This window comes from Alligator mississippiensis, chromosome 2, assembly GCF_030867095.1.
Source record: "Alligator mississippiensis isolate rAllMis1 chromosome 2, rAllMis1, whole genome shotgun sequence".
Lineage (NCBI taxonomy): Eukaryota > Metazoa > Chordata > Crocodylia > Alligatoridae > Alligator > Alligator mississippiensis.
In genome coordinates this window covers 21,575,004-21,592,790 of record NC_081825.1, presented here as the reverse complement: position 1 = coordinate 21,592,790, position 17,787 = coordinate 21,575,004, and the positions used below count along the sequence as shown (strand labels likewise).

Genomic DNA, 17,787 nt, shown 5'->3' with positions numbered 1-17,787 from the left:
TAACTCAGCACCTTTGAAAACTCTACTAGGCACCACTTTCAGATATAGGTACCAAAATCTCTTTACATTTTGGCTCTTGAGCACTTTTGAAAATTTCACATCGTAGACTTTTTAAAGTAATCAATTGTAAGTTAACATCAACAATGATATGAGGAACATGCCTGTGATTTTCATCGTACGGTGACAGAAGCACAGTCCTTTCATTTTCTACATCTCTAAAATAGAATTTTCATTTTTTGTTGAATAGTAAAATTATTATGTATACTTAAAAAGGTGACATACCCTCTGCTTCATCCAAATTAATTTTCTGATATTTTTTTTTCCCAATCTTTGCAATAGATTCTTCTCTCTTTGATAGCCGGGCATCCCTAGCATTTTTTCCATTTTCGCCTTTCATTTTAATAGAATTAGACTTTCCTAGCGTTCTTCCCTCTCCCTGTATTAGAAGGAAAGTTAAAGTACTACTTACATTCAGGACATACCGCAATGTGTGTGTAATATACTCTAAGTGAATAAAAAGGAAATTTCATAAACAGATTTCTCTGGTTAAAAAAACATAACAAATATTTTAATTTAATCATAATTTAATTATGGCAAAATGAGTTAGCACATACTTCCCTCCACCCCAAGGAAGTCCATATACAAAGAGAGTATTGCTAGCATCACAGAAGTTTTGTTAGAGTAGTGTACTCAAGTTTTTTTCCTTGGAGCTTTGGTTAGTATGCTTAACAAAGATAACCCATTCAACTGACAGTAAGCAAAGAACATAGGGTAGGAGGACACACACTACCATTCAGTACATGGCAAAGAAGCAGGAAAAGCTCTTACAGAAAAAGGCTGCTGGGAAGGAAGGGATTGGATGTTTTATAACTGGTGTCAATCTGGCTAATTAACGTTGTGGACATAATACACTTAACTCTGGAGTACTCCAAGTCTCAAAATTTATTTTGGAGAAAATGCTCTTCTCCAATGTAAAGTAAACTTGTGAAAAAGGCAGAAGTACCTTTACACCAGAGAAAGTTGCACCAGTATATGTATAATGTGCATGCTATCACTATGAATTTCATTCTAGATTTGTCATTTGCTGAATACAGATTGGCTCCTTTGTTATCCAGTGGCCAGGTGCTCTGGAGAGCCAGTTGCGTGCCTACTTCTTAGCATAGGGTAAATTTACTGCAGATTAAAATCCAAAATTACTCTATAGTGATCATGTAGTGCATCTCTGACTTAGTTTTGAGCAGGGATATCTGCAGCTTCCACTTTAGAATGCCAGAAGTACAGACAAGCTAATGAGACAGAAATCATTTTAGAAAACTTACTGTAGATGCTTGACTTCTTGAAGCAGATGTTATAGCTGTACTTTGTTTAACTGGTGAGACCTTTTGTTTATCTGTGAATACTAAACATAAAAACATGTATATCATTATGAAACTGGTAAAATTCACTTAACCACTCACATTTAAAATTTCACTGACACAAAATAATTTCTTCACTATAAGACCCCAAGGAGTTGTTCTAGGAAAATAAGAAAAGGCTAGATTGATATTCCTAACATTCTTCAGCTAAAATCCAGGAAGAAAACAGTTTCCTAATTGTGTTGGTGTCTTCAGAGCATAATCATCATGATTTTTTTCACGCCTTTATTACAAAAATAAAAGGTTAAGATATGTTAGGAGACACACACAACAAAGATCAACTATCCCTTGATATAAGGATGTCTGCTGGGGGGGGGGAGGGGGGGGGGTGTTAACATCCCTGGCAGAGGCCTGCCTGTGACATCTTTTAACGTGGAGAAGCTGGTGCTTGACAGGAGGAAGCCCTGAACCGAGTGGCCAGAATGACCAAGACAACCTTAGACCTCCATCCCACTAGAGCCCTCATCCACCTTCACAGCCCCAGAGAACCAGCAGGTACACCTGTTCTGCTTTGGGGTCTTCAGGAGTTTAGACCTGGGCCTCACGTCAGATCTGTTCACCAGGGGAGACCCTACCAGGAATACAAGACTCCAGACAACATAGCTGAGGGTCACTGAAACACACATGCCTCTCCACCGATGTTATGGTCCAAGGAGAGAACTCGTATACATATGAGTACTTACATTGATTCTTCACTTCTGTAGAATACACTCTGCACTGGGTCATTTAGTCATATGTAATGCCCCGAAGTACAAGGACAGCATAAAACAAGTAGCTCATTCTCCCTGTGTGTATGCCAATTTCAAGGTACATTTTTTGATAATTCAAGTTCATCAGATCCCAAAGCAAGCAATAAATCTCACTTTTCCCCAACAAACCTCCCTGTCTATTTTATCAATTTCCCCCAATGAGATTCTCTGTTCCAAACTACTTTAAAACATAATCTACTTATATTTAAAATAAAATGGTTTTATACCTACACAGATGGCTAGTAATGGCATATGAGAACTATAATTTTTAGTTGTTATCTGAAAAGTCAGTTGTGATGAAAAATAATCTAACTGCTACACGGTAACCTATTTGAAATGAACTGAATCTTAGTTCAGCTTCTATTCTCCAAGATGAGAAATCACAACTGATATCCTTTCTACCAGGCTCTATAGAGCTCATGAATTGCTGGGACATTGGAAATACAGACATTACCTTCAGAAGTGGTCACACATTCCAGTATTAGCTAGTGCTATCTTAGTTGTCCAGTGCTTTCATCTGTGCCACTGGAGAGGCAGGTAAGGATTGGGCGTGTACACACCATGGGGGTTTACTTCGCCCTTAATGAAAGTGGTGTTTTTAAAAAAACACTGCTTCAATTTAGGGAAAATTAAACTCCCATGTAGTCTACAAATGCCCATAGATATCATACCATTGATCCAAGCAGCATTTATCTCACTGACATCGATTATTTTTTTCCTATGAATGTGAAACAAGACTTGATGCAAGTAGTTAAGACATTAGGGGAAAAAATTCAGAACTGCTTACCTCTTCCCTTTGTTGGCTCTTTTTCATCTAGTACCACCCGCTGACCATCCAGATTAGATATAGGCAGGCCAAGATCTAGTGGCTCCTGCTCACCATTCTAAAGTCAGATCAGTTTGTGTACAACAAAGGAGAAAAAGAAAACAACTCTCCTTCAGAGCAACTTTCAAGTCTGGCATTTACAAAAGAGCGGTACAATCGTTATATTTCAGTATACTTGAAAGAATCCTCTTGCTATCACTTTCCAAAATGTTCAACCCAAATGTGCATGATTACTTTGATTTATCTACAAGCAGGTAAAGGAGGATCAGACCAAAATAGAGTAAAAAATACTTTGCAAACATACACAAGCAGTCTAAGCCTGCCAGTGGCTGTGTTTAGAAATCTCATTTTTTCAAATGGGTTATGCAAATCAAGGAAGGTTGAAAAGATTTTATATTTTAAAAATCAATTTGTTCATTCTCGAATTTGTTGAAATGAAAAATTTCAAACTAGCTCAACTGCAGTATGTTTTCAGCCATGTGGAAGACTTGTATTAAATCTCTACCTGAGAAGTCTAAGATGGTACACAGCCCGGAAGTGCCAGTTCTAGTTATGAACAGAATTTATAACTCCCAGAGCTCTTGATACTTGATTCCAATGAGAATATCAGGATACTATTCTTTTCAATATGGATTAGCCAGGTTATCTGTCCACCTGCAAAGCAGTGAGCTATAAAGGGCAAAACTGATTTCCAGGCTTCTCCCAGGCTAGTAGGCCAGTTCTAACAGCTCTGCTCAGGCTCTATTAGCTGGGATAATTTTGTGGTCTGATGAAGAAGATAAATTAGACCTAAAATAAATCCAACTACTAAAGAAAGAATGAAAGTAATAATTACAGAATATTTTTATCTCGATACAGTTACATTTTTATACAAACATTTTTATGCATAAATATTAGAATACAGCAAATTTAAGAGAATACTATATATGCTTTCCCAGACAAGTAAGATTACAGATTTTAATTGCATCAAAAATGACTTACTAGTCTTGCCACAAGTTCATTAAGATTTAAGCCATACTTTGCAACCACAGGCCGTAGAACTTCTGTTACTGGCTTTGTAGGTTTAGCCTTTAAACCAACTGATCTATTGATTGGAACAAGATCCAGCCTGAAACACATCAATTGTTGCAATAAGAATTCTCTATCAAATGATTCAAATGGACAAAAAATTGAAAACCCATCCCCCTCTTGTCAAGTGCTGATCACTTAGAACACAATGGGTGCATCTACACGTTAAATTAAAAAGGCATAATAAACTCGGGAGCAGTTCGAACTGGAGTCAGCTGCTCTCAGGCTCAGCTTCTACACATGCGCCTGGGCCAGCAGTAGTTAGAGCCAGGGTAGAACATCCCTGGGCTGGCAGCAGGCCCAGAGGGGATCAGTCCTGGGCTCCAGGTGGTTGCATCAGGCAGCAGAGGGGCTGGCTGGGCCATGACAGTTCTAAAGTGTGAGGGCTGCCTGTCACATGGGCTGCCTGTCACCATCTACACGTGTGTTTCATCACACTTAATTACTCCACCATAAGATAGCACTGTCTTATGGCAGAGTTGATTAATTTACCATGCCCTAATACTAGCACACGTATAGACAGCAGTGCTTTACCATGGAGTTAGTTAGTCAAATCCACAGTAACGTGCATATGTAGACGCACCCAGTGAAACCACTGCAGTTTCACTGTATGGAGGGTGGCATAAAAGGCATATGCAGCTGTGTAGTGCCTCCCAGAGTACTTAGATGTTTCTTTTCCTTTTTCTATGGAGACTCCTCTGGCCATTACGCTATAGTAGTAGCAGGATAAAGTGTCTCAGATCTTCCTCTGTAGCTTTATATAAAAGAGAAAAATTAGATCCAACATGTCCAATCCAGCTGCTCAGTTGGGCACTGGAAAAAAGATTTGAAGCACAATCTAAAGCAAGTTCCAATTTATTACACTGAAATGGGTAAACTGCAATTTCCAGTGGAACTATATTTGTGTTCATTCTTTTGTGGAAACAGCAACTTTGGTATGAGGTACCCATATGTAACAGCAACAATAAACAAACATTTATAAACCTAATGGTGGGTTAACCGGTATCAAGAATTCATATAATCCCTTTAGAATATATGATATATTTATATTGCTTTAGCAAAACCACATTTAGAACACCATGCCCAGTGTTAATCATAATCTTTGATTAAAAATATAGTTAAACTGGAGGGACGGCAATTAAAAATTGTATTAGTGAAAAAGAAGCTGTGCATAGGAGTAACACCCAAAGTACTTTATAATTCTCTGGCCAATAATCTAGCCCTTACCAAAAAAAAGTGTTCCTCAATCCAAACTTTCATTTTTCCATTTGTATTCTATATGCTTGTGAAGATAATCTTGAAAATACGAACTGAATGCAACTGCTAGTGCTACTTACCTACAGAGATAATGAAACAATAACTACAAGCCGATGAAATTACTCCTTTCATCTCAGTTTCCAAACTCTATAGATGAGTCAAATATATAGAACTTACCAGAAGAAAAAACCCAAAATAAAAACATTTTAAAAGTCCAAATCCTTACGTCTGCTTCATAGGGGGACAGGGAATTTGAAAAAAATGTGTGCGCTCTCTCTCAAACATCTGCAAGGGATTCATTTAAGGTAGTGAGAAGGGCTATACTAAGGATTTCTGTATCACCACGGAAAGACACAGGGGGGTTAAATCATGTCATGTTTGCTCGCATGTACCTTGCTGAAAGATTAATTTCATTGAGTATGGAGAATTAAAAAAAAGGCCTTAATGAGAGTGAAAAGATTCACCTTTTATTTCCTTTCTAAAATTACAAACCACACATTTACTTTTTGAAAGATATTTCTTCCTTTTAAAAATAATTCAGTACTAACCAATATAAAAATGGATATATTTAAAAAATATATCAGCCTAATAAAAATGGAACCTGGACAGACTATTATTCAAAGCTTTCTTTCATATTTTCTAAGAATAAAACAGCTGGTAAATAGAAGTAATGCTGAAGCATTATGAACACAGCTTCATAAAGATCAACCAGTGACACAGAAGCCGCCACACTGAAAAATGTAATTTGCAAATAATCAGCTGTGCTGTAAAACATTCGACATGAGTGCTTTTTAATGTAACGTACATCCCCAGAAAGCAATACTGAATAATTCTGATGTGAATTAAACAGTCTCTGAAAACATAAATTTTTGTTTTAGCTAAACAGTAGTAGCATATGGTATAGCCATATTTAGAGTTCAATGAATTTGGAAACTGAACAAACCCACAAAAAAAAATACTCAGAATCTCAATCTGAAAATTAACCATATCACATTTTATTCATAACCTGTAGAAAATAATCCTGTAAAAGGAAAGCTAACAGGTAGGCAAAAAGAAGAAGAATGTGAATTAAAGACACTGAGTGTCATAAGGTCAGTTTGGCAATGTATGCATTTCTCACTTGAAAATGTGGCCCAAGAGTGAAATACCATTAGATAATTTGCTTAGTTAATCTGGTCAAGGCATGGCAAAAGACAAGAATAGGTTAACTATTCTTGTAAGGATGGAAAAACTGGCACGGAGAGAATTGGCTTAATATGTTCCATGGAATTTCCATCTCTTTCCCATTTGCAATTTTATTACACTTCTTTGATTACTGCCAATATTGTTTATCTACTGTACATAATGTGGGGGCTCTCAACACTATGAAGTTGCAGCTCTTAAAAAGCAGGGAGCATTATAGTCATGTATGGCCCCTTTATGATACTGCATGTTTAGTTTGAGGGCTCCCAAAAATGAAACTACAACCAAAATCCCTATAGAGTGGTAAAGATAGATAGGTTGAAAATATATATATCTTTATTATACTTGAACGTAATGTCAGCTTTTTCCCAGCATATTTTCTAAGTAGAAATAAAGACTATATTTTGTTATATATTCTATACCAATTAAATTTAAATGCAACTATTTAATACTAAAAGATAGCAGTCTGGTCCTGCACAAAATGGGAAAATAGAAACTGTGGTAGTGATGAACATAAGATACTTATCTTTGCAGAAAGTCTATTTTAATTAAATTTCCTTTTAGATTAATAAAAAGCACCATTTTTTTTACTGAATAAAGCTATTCTTTCATTTTAGGAAATACATTTAAAAGCAGATTAATTAGTTCTGAAAGTTATTTTGAACGTTTTTCTTAAAACGTATTTTGATTATTTGTTCTGAGTAGTGTTATAAGGCACCCTGATCAAAAACTGAATTACACTATTATATGACATGTATATTATCAAAGAGATAATGATAACAAAATTAAGATTTTTAAGATACAGTATAAGGTTTTCTCTCTAGCTATATCAATACAAGTGAATTATTTCAGGCTCAGTGCTATAAACTTATACTTAAATAAAGAGCTACCTTAGTATGACTTTTCCAACTGAAATCAGTCCAGAACATGATTACAATAGGATCTAATTGGTTACGGACACACATACATCTGGATTCATTTCAAAAAGGGAATGTTTCAATAGTGTGGTAGCTTTTATGTTCCGACTTATGTGGGTACTATACAAATACAGCAAAAATCACTCCAACTTTAACAGTGGATGAAGCAGTGTTAATTTTGGAGTGATTTTGCTATATTTGCTATCCTTTTGAAACTGCTATACATACTTGTATTTATATCCATTATAACCATTTAAATAATAAAAGACTATGTTTTTCACAGATATGTTTAGCCAGCATTACCAGTGAGATGGCTAAACTACAGCCCCCCCTACATGTTACAGGTATTGTACGAGGGGAAGGATTTTACTGGTTGGGGGGCCCAGAGCGGACCTGAGCAGGGTGCAGGGCCCGGGGCAAATCAGCCCATGTGGGGCCCCGCCCCCACTCTGATCCCAAAGGCCCCGCACCTGACGAAGCTGTTGCCGCCATTGGCAGCATTGGTGGTGGGGGCAGGAGGGGTAGCAAGTGGCTGGACGCGGAGCCGCCACTCTGCCCAGCTCCACGGGGCCCCTCAAAACACAGGGCAGCCGCCCTGATTCACTCCCCCACCCCCACCAGGGACAGCCCTGGGGGGGCCTGCAGGTGGACTCTGTCCTGGCAGTGGCAACCCCACAGCTGCTGGGACCAAAAATCCCACGGCTGCCTTCTCTGTCCTGGCAGAAGTGGCCCCACAGCTGTCAGTACTGAGAGTCCTGCAGCTGTGGGATTTGCAGCTGCAAGAACTTTTTTACTTACCAGTGCAGGGAGAGCAATCCCCAGCTTCCCCTATACTGGCAATAAGGCTTGATAGGATCTAATGCTGGATCCCACAGTCGCGCCCTCCTGGCACGCATGTGTGGCATGACAGGACATGCTATCCTATCACACCTTTACCTGAATGTTTAGAGGGGCTCTACATGAGTAGTACATGTTTTAATGCAGGACTGTTCACCTGGTGGCTTGTGGGCTGCCTATGGCCCCCAAGCATGTGGCCCACAGGCTCCTGTCCAGCTCCTGCAGCCCCCACTACTCCAACAGCTTATATGGCTGAAGTGTCCAGGCTCCCTCTCCCTCCTCCAGCTTCTACTTCCTGCCTCCTCTCCTGGAGGCAGGGTGGGGTTGAGCTGGGTGGCAGAAAAGTGCTACAAGTGCAGCAGGAGAAAATCTGGGCAGCCCAGAAAGGAGCAGTGAGGAAGAGTGTGTCTTCTCTGCTTGCACTGTCTATGCAGTGGGGGAAAGCTGGGCTGCTGGGGCTGCACAAGTAGCAGGCTAGCTACAGGTATGGTGTCCTATGAGATACATACCCTAGCTTCCCCTCCTGCCATCAAAATGTTGGATAGCCCTGTTTTAATAAATCCTTTGTCTCCTTACTAGACCTTCATATTGTTCCATTCAGTTACTGTGTTAATAACCTATGCAGAAAAAGTAACTCAGGAAAATATTTCCATTTTAGGAGGGGAGCTTACATATATGCTTAAAACTCTAAGCATATATTTAAGTGATCTCCTGAGTCAGGGCTTCAACAGTCAAACTTCAACACATCAAAGGCCTTGTAGATTAAAAGAGGAATTTGAAATGGTCTTAAGTTGCAGCAAGGGAAGTTTAGGTTGGACATTAAGAAGAAACTTCTTATTAGGAGGGTAGTAAAACGCTGGAACAGGTTACCCAGAGAGGTGGTGAAAGCTTCATTCTTGGAGGTTTTTAAGACCTGGCTAGACAAAACCTTGGCTGGGATGATCTAGTTGGGGATGGTACTGCTTTGAGCAGGGGGTTGGACTAGATAATCTACTGAGATTCCTTCCCACCCTAATTTTCTATGATTCTATAGTGAAACTGCACAATTAGGATTTCTAACTTGATCAAGGATTTGCAGGATTGGTCACATATATATTATACACATACTAGCCAAAGGGTCACCAGTCTTGAAATAAGTTGCCAAACAGTGAGGGAATTTTCAGCACTGACCATCATTAATTGAAAGTGACTGTGTATCTTGAAGAAGGGTCTGTGTAGGGATCAGAAGATCAAATTTTAAAGGGCTTCTTTTTTCTAAAGTAGTAGTGGAAGCATGAACATGTCAACAGGGTTGGAAACTACAAGAGGAAGGATTTTAATGGGAACTTTGGGAGCTCAATAGGTTTGAAGAATCATGTATTTTGTTTAAGTATCTACTGTACATCCAGTTTTTTGACAGCTTTATAGGTTTTACATCAAACTTTTAGTACTATTCCTCTCATTTTTGTGGAAAACCATGTACTGTATTTGTTATGCAAAGGACAAAAAACTTCCCCAGATTTTTAGAAGGGTCCTGGATTCATTTATAACCTCGGTGTTATACACAACTAAAGACCACCTTACAGGTAACAGAGCACCAAAGATGCACTTCTTTAATGTTCAGTTAAAGTATCTCACTTTCCAAAATGCAATTTGTTTCCATAAGTTTTAGGTGGCTAGTTTCACAAGTATTACAGGCCAAATTCTGTTCTGCAGTACACTATCTTCTGTTGTCTTACATGAATTAACTCATGTCATATCTTAGCCTATATATATTAGCTGAAATTGAAAACCCACAAAAAAGTGATAATTTTTTTTCTTACCGAAATAAAGTACGCTTTTCCAAACGCAGATCCCGAGAATCCAGGATGCTACTGTCTTGGTGCAATACCAGTGGCTATAGAGCACATGAAATGAATAAAAGAACAGAAAATACATTGAATTAGAAAAAACTTCTTGTTATATATTATTCAATAGTATGGAATAGAAAGTACAGCTGTGCACAACAAAAAAAGCAGCTTTCTAATTAGCCAGGACAGACAAAAAGATTCATAATTATGCTCTGTGTACTACTGTTGTATATATTTATAGAAAATATATTTAGTTTCCTTTTTTCCTTGGTTGTTCCAAAAAAGGTATAGTTCAGTTTGGTGAGATGCATCTTCTAACTTCCACTGAAGTCAACAGGCCTCTCAGCACACGCCCTCACATGAGGCCCCCACTCTTATATCTGAGCAAACAGAACGAGAGGTTTGAAATGACAAGATAATAGTGGCTGAGAAATTTGAAAGATTTAAAAGAATAGACACAATGGGCATGTCTACTCATTCAATACTTGTTTTAGCTGTTACTCTGTCATTACTGCACAGTCCCAGTGGCGCACAGGTTGTTTCTGACCCTACTGCACAGTAGCGTTGGCACCAGGGTTCGTGCCTGCCAACACTACATTGCTGTAGCTTGTCGCTATGGCAACGTAGCATCACATAAAGAGATGGCCAATGTAACGTAAATTATTATGTTAGAGCCATCATGGTGTGACTTCCACCTTAACATGAGATAACAGAGTCTGTACCAAGTCCATAACTTCTCTTGAGCTACAGCACCTTTTTTAGAAAGATATTCATCCTGTCTATGCAAACTGTTCCAGCAGTACTTACCCTTAATGTTAAAAGTGTGTGCCTTCTACCTTAGAATTTGTCTAGCTGCATTTTCCATTCATGGATCTCATTCTGTTGTCTTCTGGTATACTAGCGTGCCATCTGCTATCAAAATCAACTTATCTCTTAAGGGCTGTGCGAAGCTTCAGTAGCCACTTCAATTCGGAGGAGATTCAGCCCAATTCAGGGGCCGAATCTCTGAATCCAAATGAAATTGGGAGACCCATTAAAAGGTCTGAATCGAATTGGAAGCCTCCGAATTGATTCACAGACTTGGGTGGTCCCTGCTCACCACCACAGGAAGATGGACCTGGGCTCCGTGCCAGTAAATATGGGGCAGGGGGGATGCTCACCCAGCTCCAGCTCCCCCCACACCACCCCTGAGCACCCCCACCCAACCCCACCCCACATCTGCTCCCCCAGCCCTCCCCATGGCTACCCTGCCCAGCCCCAGCATCCCAGCACTTTATAAAAAAAAAAAAAAAAAAAAAAAGCCCTGCAGTCACCAGCTGCAACAGCAGCAATCAGGGCCTTTGGGGGCCCATGGCAGAGCCCCCCACGCAGCATGGGGCAGCAGGAAATGCCCTCTCCCCCCACTTGCACAGCAGCTGTCGTATCGTGCAGATGCAGTCTGGCTCAGCAGGGTGCCGCACACTGTCCTGGAGCTGGGGTGGCTCCAGCAGTCACCCAGAGCTTGGCAGTGCTCAGCCCAAGCAGCCCCAGCTCCCGGACAGCATGTGGAGCCCTGTAGCACACTGCAGAGCCACAATGCATCCTCACAATGCGACAGCTTCTGCACGGGTGCCAGGCAGGGGAGAACAATCCCCGGTGCTCTCCACTGCACAGGGCTCTGCCATGAGCCCCAGAAGCCCCAATCGCCACTGCTGCACCCAGTGAATTTGGGGCTCTTTTTTTTTTTTTTTTTTTAAGTGCCGTGCGGAAGGTGGGGGTGGAGCCCCACTTGCTGCTGCCACATCCCCACCACTGACATTGCCACCTGTTCAATTCAGAGGATATTCCGCCTGATTCAGTGGCTGAATCTCCAAATCCAAATCAGCCAAATTGAATCAGGACAGTGATTCAAATCACCAAATCAAATCAATGTCCCTCCGAATGAGCCAAATCCGAAGCCGAATCAAATACTTGCTGCTTCGCACAGGCCTACTCTCAGCCTTCCCTTGTACAAACTAAATGCAGACTCTAAAACTTTTTATGGTAAGACAGAAGTAGCATGAGAGACATTCACAGCACACAGCAGATCAGGGAGGGGATAAACAGCACTGCGACAGAAATGGAAGAAGGCAGAGCAGCAGATTGGGCATGGAGTACAGGGTAGGAAGCAGAAAGCAGAGCAGTAGATCAAGTATAACCAGGAAACTGGAGTGGCACTCAGGGAGAGTACATGGCTAATCTGTGGCATGTCAGCTAAAAATGTTGACCCCCCACCACTGTAAGGTCTGTTCTGAACCTCTTTCAATTTTTCAACTTTTTGTTGCATGGACACCAAAACCACACCATATTTCAGTACCAATGTTACTATTATTCTCCCTTTGAGCAATGCATGTAAATCCTGTTATTGCTAATGTGAAGTCAGTTCACAGAACAAGGAAATTGAATGTCCCCCTGATGAATCAACATTCTTGTGTTAGTAAACCAACCAGGATAAATTGCTATTTTTTTTTATTATAGAAACATGCAGTACCTTATCTCCTCCAACTAAAAAGAGGTCTACAGCAGCTATGTTAATGCCATGTTTTTCACAGAGACCAGATAACATCTCCTTTATTGAGAATCCTGATTTGACAACCATTTTACAAGATGAGCCATCTGGAAGGTTTACACAGCAGTGTTTTGAGGATCTCTCTCTCTCAGATACAGATGCAGGTATTCTAGATGCTTCAGACTTTTTAGAAACAAAAATTAAAGTTAATATCCAAGAGAAAATTAAGAACCACAAGCTATTCAAAACAACTTAAGTCAGGAAACACATTTTTAATAAAGTTTTATGTTTCTCTACCCTTCAGAGTATCTCAATTACCAGATTAGTTTAGAAAATATATTTCAATTAAAAAAAAGAAACGCATTTTGCGCAAATTTGAATTTACTTCAAAAGCAGCTGTTTTGGATAGTATTTTGCTTTCAGGGAAACTGTGTAAAAAACAAGAGCATCTGGATCCTAGTGCATGATAAGAGTTTTCCCTGTAGGGTAGAGTAATTGGTCAAAAATGCCTAAAAACTAAATATGAGGTTTAAACTAATTTCTGGATAAGAAGCCTTCTACATCAAATAATTACCTTCTTATATAATAAATCACTATGACTTCTTAAATAGCATATTCTGAGTTTACTAAGGTTTTTCATGAGATAAAAAGAGTGCCTCAAAAATAAATTCACTCAAAATAAAAACAAAATATACTTCTCTTCCACTTTATATGCATCTTTTCTACCTTGAAGACTATTGGCCAGATTCATTCATGTGCTAATCTGGACTTCAGCTGCCCCCATGGGACAATTTACTCAAGGGAAAGGCAAGTGTCAGGACCATATTGTTTTCTCTTGGCTTTGCAGAAAAACAGCACCAGCAGAAGCTGCTGGCGATGCACTGAAGTTGATCAGTGTGAAATCACAAAATGTTATCTCTATAAACACTTTTTATTTTAGACTACATTTAAATAATTCCCATCCATCCAGGAACAACTTGCAACTAGGGGCTGGTTGAATACAAGCCTACCAATCACTGGCTTCCTGCAGAGATGGAGAACCTCTGTCCATCAGGAGGCGTTAGAGAAGTGGGCCAGTAAACACATGCTACTGGGCAAACAGATGTAATGCCACTTAACAGAAATCACTGCAGTAACCTAGTTCTTTCAGTGGCCATAAATTCTGTACTTACAGCAATTTGTTTCAATTATGCTATGGTAACATTTACTATGAAGTCAGAGAAAGGAATCTTAATAAATACAAAATATCAAAAGTACTTGGGCATATTTATTTAAACACTCAAGCTAGAAACAGATGTCTTCTTTAGAGAGGAATCAGCTCTAACTTCATGTTATGGGTGCACCTGCAAGCGCGTCTCCCCGCTTGCAGATGCAGGCTCAGTATCAGGGTGAGGCACCCAGGGCCCTTTTCCTGCAGAACTGTGTCCCTGAAGCCAGGGCAGTTCTTGCCTGGGGCTGTTGGAGCAAAGAGACGTCAGCCACGAAAAGGCACCAGTAATTATTACTAGATTCATTGCTGCCACAAAATTTAAGCACTTGTAGGGCAGCAAAGGGCTATGACGTCTGTTCACTTGGATTCTGTGCCACCATAAAAAATGTTTATGTTGATACAAGATCCACGCTTGTTTGCAGCCTCAGAATTTAAAAGGACACTATCAAGAGCTTTTCTTAGCCCATACATAGTATAGTTCTTTTCCTTTCCATTGTTTGCAACATCTGGTAAGCAAGATCCATAGATTCACAGATGTAGGGTCGGAAGGGACCTAAGTAGATCTTCAAGTCCGACCCCCTGCCCTGGGCAGAAGAGAATACTGGGCTCATATGATCCCAGCTAGGTAATTGTCAAGCCTCCTCTTAAAGACCCCTAAGGTAGGAGCCAGCACCACTTCCCTTGGAAGTTGGTTCCAGACCCTAGCCGCCCTGACTGTGAAATAGTGTCTTCTAATGTCCAGCCTGAACTTACTCTCAAACAACTTATGGCCATTATTCCTTATTACTCCAGGACGTACTCGGGTGAACAAGGTCTCTCCCATTCCCTGCTGGTGCCCCCTGGTAAGTTTACAGACGGCCACCAGGTCCCCTCTCAGGCTTCTCCAGACATTCACTTAAGGTGTTTCCAACTTAGACATCATGGCACATAAAAATTAAGTACCTGACCCCAACAGAAATCAGAACTTGTGGCAGAGGTGGTATCTTTTATTAAACCAACTAGACATTTGCAAAAAAAAAAAAAAATTATATATATACATATATATATATACATATATATATATATATATATATATATACACACACACACACACACACACACACATACATACATACACACACACACACACACACACACACACACACACACACACACACACACACATATATATATTTGTTTTTTATTTGCAAGCTTTCAGGCACAGGCACCCTTCTTCAGGCATAGAAGATTGTAAAAGTTCTCCTGGGTAACTTTTGCTTTAGTGTTACAATTCTGGGTAACATTTCTACCCAGGAGAACCTTTATAATCTCCTATGCCTGATGAAGATGAAGGGTGCCTGTGCCCGAAAACTTGCAAATAAAATATATATTTTTTGCAAATATCTAGTTGGTTTAATAAAAGATACCACCTCTGCCACAAGTTTTCATTTCTGTTGCCTCTAGACCAATACAGCTATAACCTGGATACCTAATCCCAACATAGAATGATTCAAACAAAGCTATGCACCTACATGCCCTATAATACAGTAAATGGAGAGAATCATGCACCTCGATTTAAGAGAACCCTGACACTGAGCCGGCAGTTGCCTTGAGCTTGCCAATAGAAAACATTAAACGGGAGGTAGATTGTATTAACTAAACAGAGGGGGCAGCACTGATCTTTTATCTAATAGGCTAGGGGCTAGAGCTTATACTGGTGTAACCATATCATGTAGGCTTGTCCTACGATATTTTAGCACAGTGGTTCTCAACTGTTTTAGACTTAAGGCACCTCTGGTCAAAATTAAAGCCCCCTCCATATTTTCTATGAGTTAAACAGCACCCCATTTCAAAAGCTAATATATTCATTAGAGTACTTATCTCCTTGCAGTTGGGCCAGGAATGTGGGCTGGGAAGAGGCCAAGCAGGGAGAGCCTGAGCCTGCCCTTATCTGTTTTAATTCTCACACCTGGAGCCTGATCCTGCCCTTACCTGCTTATCTCCACACACTGCCTGCAGCACCCCTCAAAGGATCTGGAAGCACCCCAGGGTACCTAGCACCCTGGTTAAGAATCACTAATTTAGGGTCACCACTTGCACTATAATACTATCCTTGAAAAAAGATTTCTTTTTTAAAAAGTATTTATTCATCTGCCAAAGGATTTATACAAGGCCTTCTGACTTTATAGAAATAAATAGAATTTTTTTATTTTATTTTTTAAGTACAGTAAAAAGAAAATTGCATGAAATTTACATTGGTATACATGTAAGCATTTTGAACAGTACTGTAGAAAACTGTGGATATTATGGACTTCTTAGGTAATAAGCAATTCCCCACCCTCACACATACAGCCTACTTGATTCTTAAAAGCTGGCCCTTACCAGATCAAGGCTTGCAGATGATGACATAGAGCCCTGTGATTCACGTCTGCAAGATAATCCATTGGCCTGAATAGAATCTGTGTGTGGGAAAAGTTAGTGATAAGTAAAAAGGCCTGGGTTTACTATTTGTACAGAAAGCAACTACAAAAATCTCATGTTATCTGAGTAAAGAATTCATTTGCTGATCTGAGAAAAAAAATGTCAACTCCTCATACTATCCCTAAGTTGAAACAGTCTTTAATTCTGTTATTTCTTGTGTATTTAACACTGCTTGCACTCAAGGCTTTTTATAAGCTTGAAAAGACAAGGTCCCTGCTCTTGAAATTTACTATCTATATTTTAAAATGACTATCAGCTTGTGGTGCCTTAAAAGGCACTTAACAGACCCCTTAAAAGAAGAGACACAGGGTATACATCCACACATGAGGCTACACTGCCATATCAATGCACTACGGCTACATAGTGTCCATAGGCATAAACTGTGACGCGGCAACTACATCACTGTAGCAATGCGCTCCCCCATAGCACGCTGCTGTGGAGATGTAGTGCCTAAAAATAACCGGGCACAGTGCACACAGCACAGTATGGGCTGTTACTGCACCATCTTGTAGTACTTCCAAAAGGAAGTACTAAGTGACTGTGCAGTAACAATGGCACCATGGTGGCACATGCAGATGCAGCCATTAGCATCCTAAAGTAGGACACCCAAAATCCAAGGCCATCAGACAGTCCTTAATCTTGCATACATGATCCCAATGTATAAGGACTAGGCCTTAAATCAATATAAACAAACAACAGACTGTTATGGGTAAGTGGCAAGGAAGAAGAAACAACAGTAAAAGAACATGGATTTAATGCAGCTGATGACAATGACAGTAACAATTTAATTCAATGGCTCTTCCTGATATTGTTCCGACTTGTTGGACAGAATGAACTTTCTTTGGATTGCAAGATTTTTTTCCACTCTGTCCAGCAAAGACTACTACAAGAGGCTGGGCCTCTGTGCTTTCTTTAAACAGGCTGTCCCTTAGGCTTTAATGCAGTTATGAGGGAATTAAATACATTTTTGAAAAAAAAAACTTCAATTAGATAACAAACCTACAGAGAAGAAGTCAAGGGTCTTCATAACAATCAATGCAGGAGCATGTGGATATATAGCTTCATAAGCCTACTTTTTCTTTAAGTATTCCTTGATTCTGGTAAGCCAAGAGGGCTCCAGGGCCCCTTTACCACGTTTTCTGTATACAGGAATGGACCTTTTCTGCACTCTGAGGATCGTTCCTTTGAGGAATGACCACCCTTCCTGAACTCTCTTCCCCTCCAGTCCCCTTTTCCAAAGGGTCTCTCTCACTGTTTTCTTAAGCTAGTTGAAGTCAGCCTTCCTGAAGTCAAGCACCTCTGCCCTACTGGCTGAGTTCCCTGACCTACAACAGACAGTGAATTCTACCATCTCATGTTCATTGATCTCCCAAATTACCCTCAATCCTCAGAACCGAACATGGAGACTCCATCAAGTTCTCTGGAAAATTCCAGACCGAGTTCCTTCTCCTGGCATGGCAGTCTGTAGTAGACGGCTACCATCAAGTCTCCTTCTCCTTGTCCCCCCCCC

At 40.1% G+C, this 17,787-nt stretch overlaps 1 protein-coding gene across 4 annotated transcripts in view; it reads right to left on the bottom strand.

The window, feature by feature from the left end:
* The window catches only part of RGS12 (regulator of G protein signaling 12), a 169,584-nt gene that overhangs the window by 36,100 nt on the left and 115,697 nt on the right, over positions 1 to 17,787 (bottom strand). For all 4 annotated transcript variants that reach the window (XM_019479123.2, XM_006262642.4, XM_059721535.1 and 1 more), the window contains 7 exons: positions 16,179 to 16,255; positions 12,590 to 12,790; positions 10,054 to 10,127; positions 3,972 to 4,098; positions 2,952 to 3,048; positions 1,320 to 1,399; positions 283 to 436 (listed from right to left, as the gene is read on the bottom strand). In XM_019479123.2, coding sequence (XP_019334668.1) covers positions 283 to 436; positions 1,320 to 1,399; positions 2,952 to 3,048; positions 3,972 to 4,098; positions 10,054 to 10,127; positions 12,590 to 12,790; positions 16,179 to 16,255 — 810 coding nt within the window. The remainder of the gene's footprint in view (positions 1 to 282; positions 437 to 1,319; positions 1,400 to 2,951; positions 3,049 to 3,971; positions 4,099 to 10,053; positions 10,128 to 12,589; positions 12,791 to 16,178; positions 16,256 to 17,787) is intronic.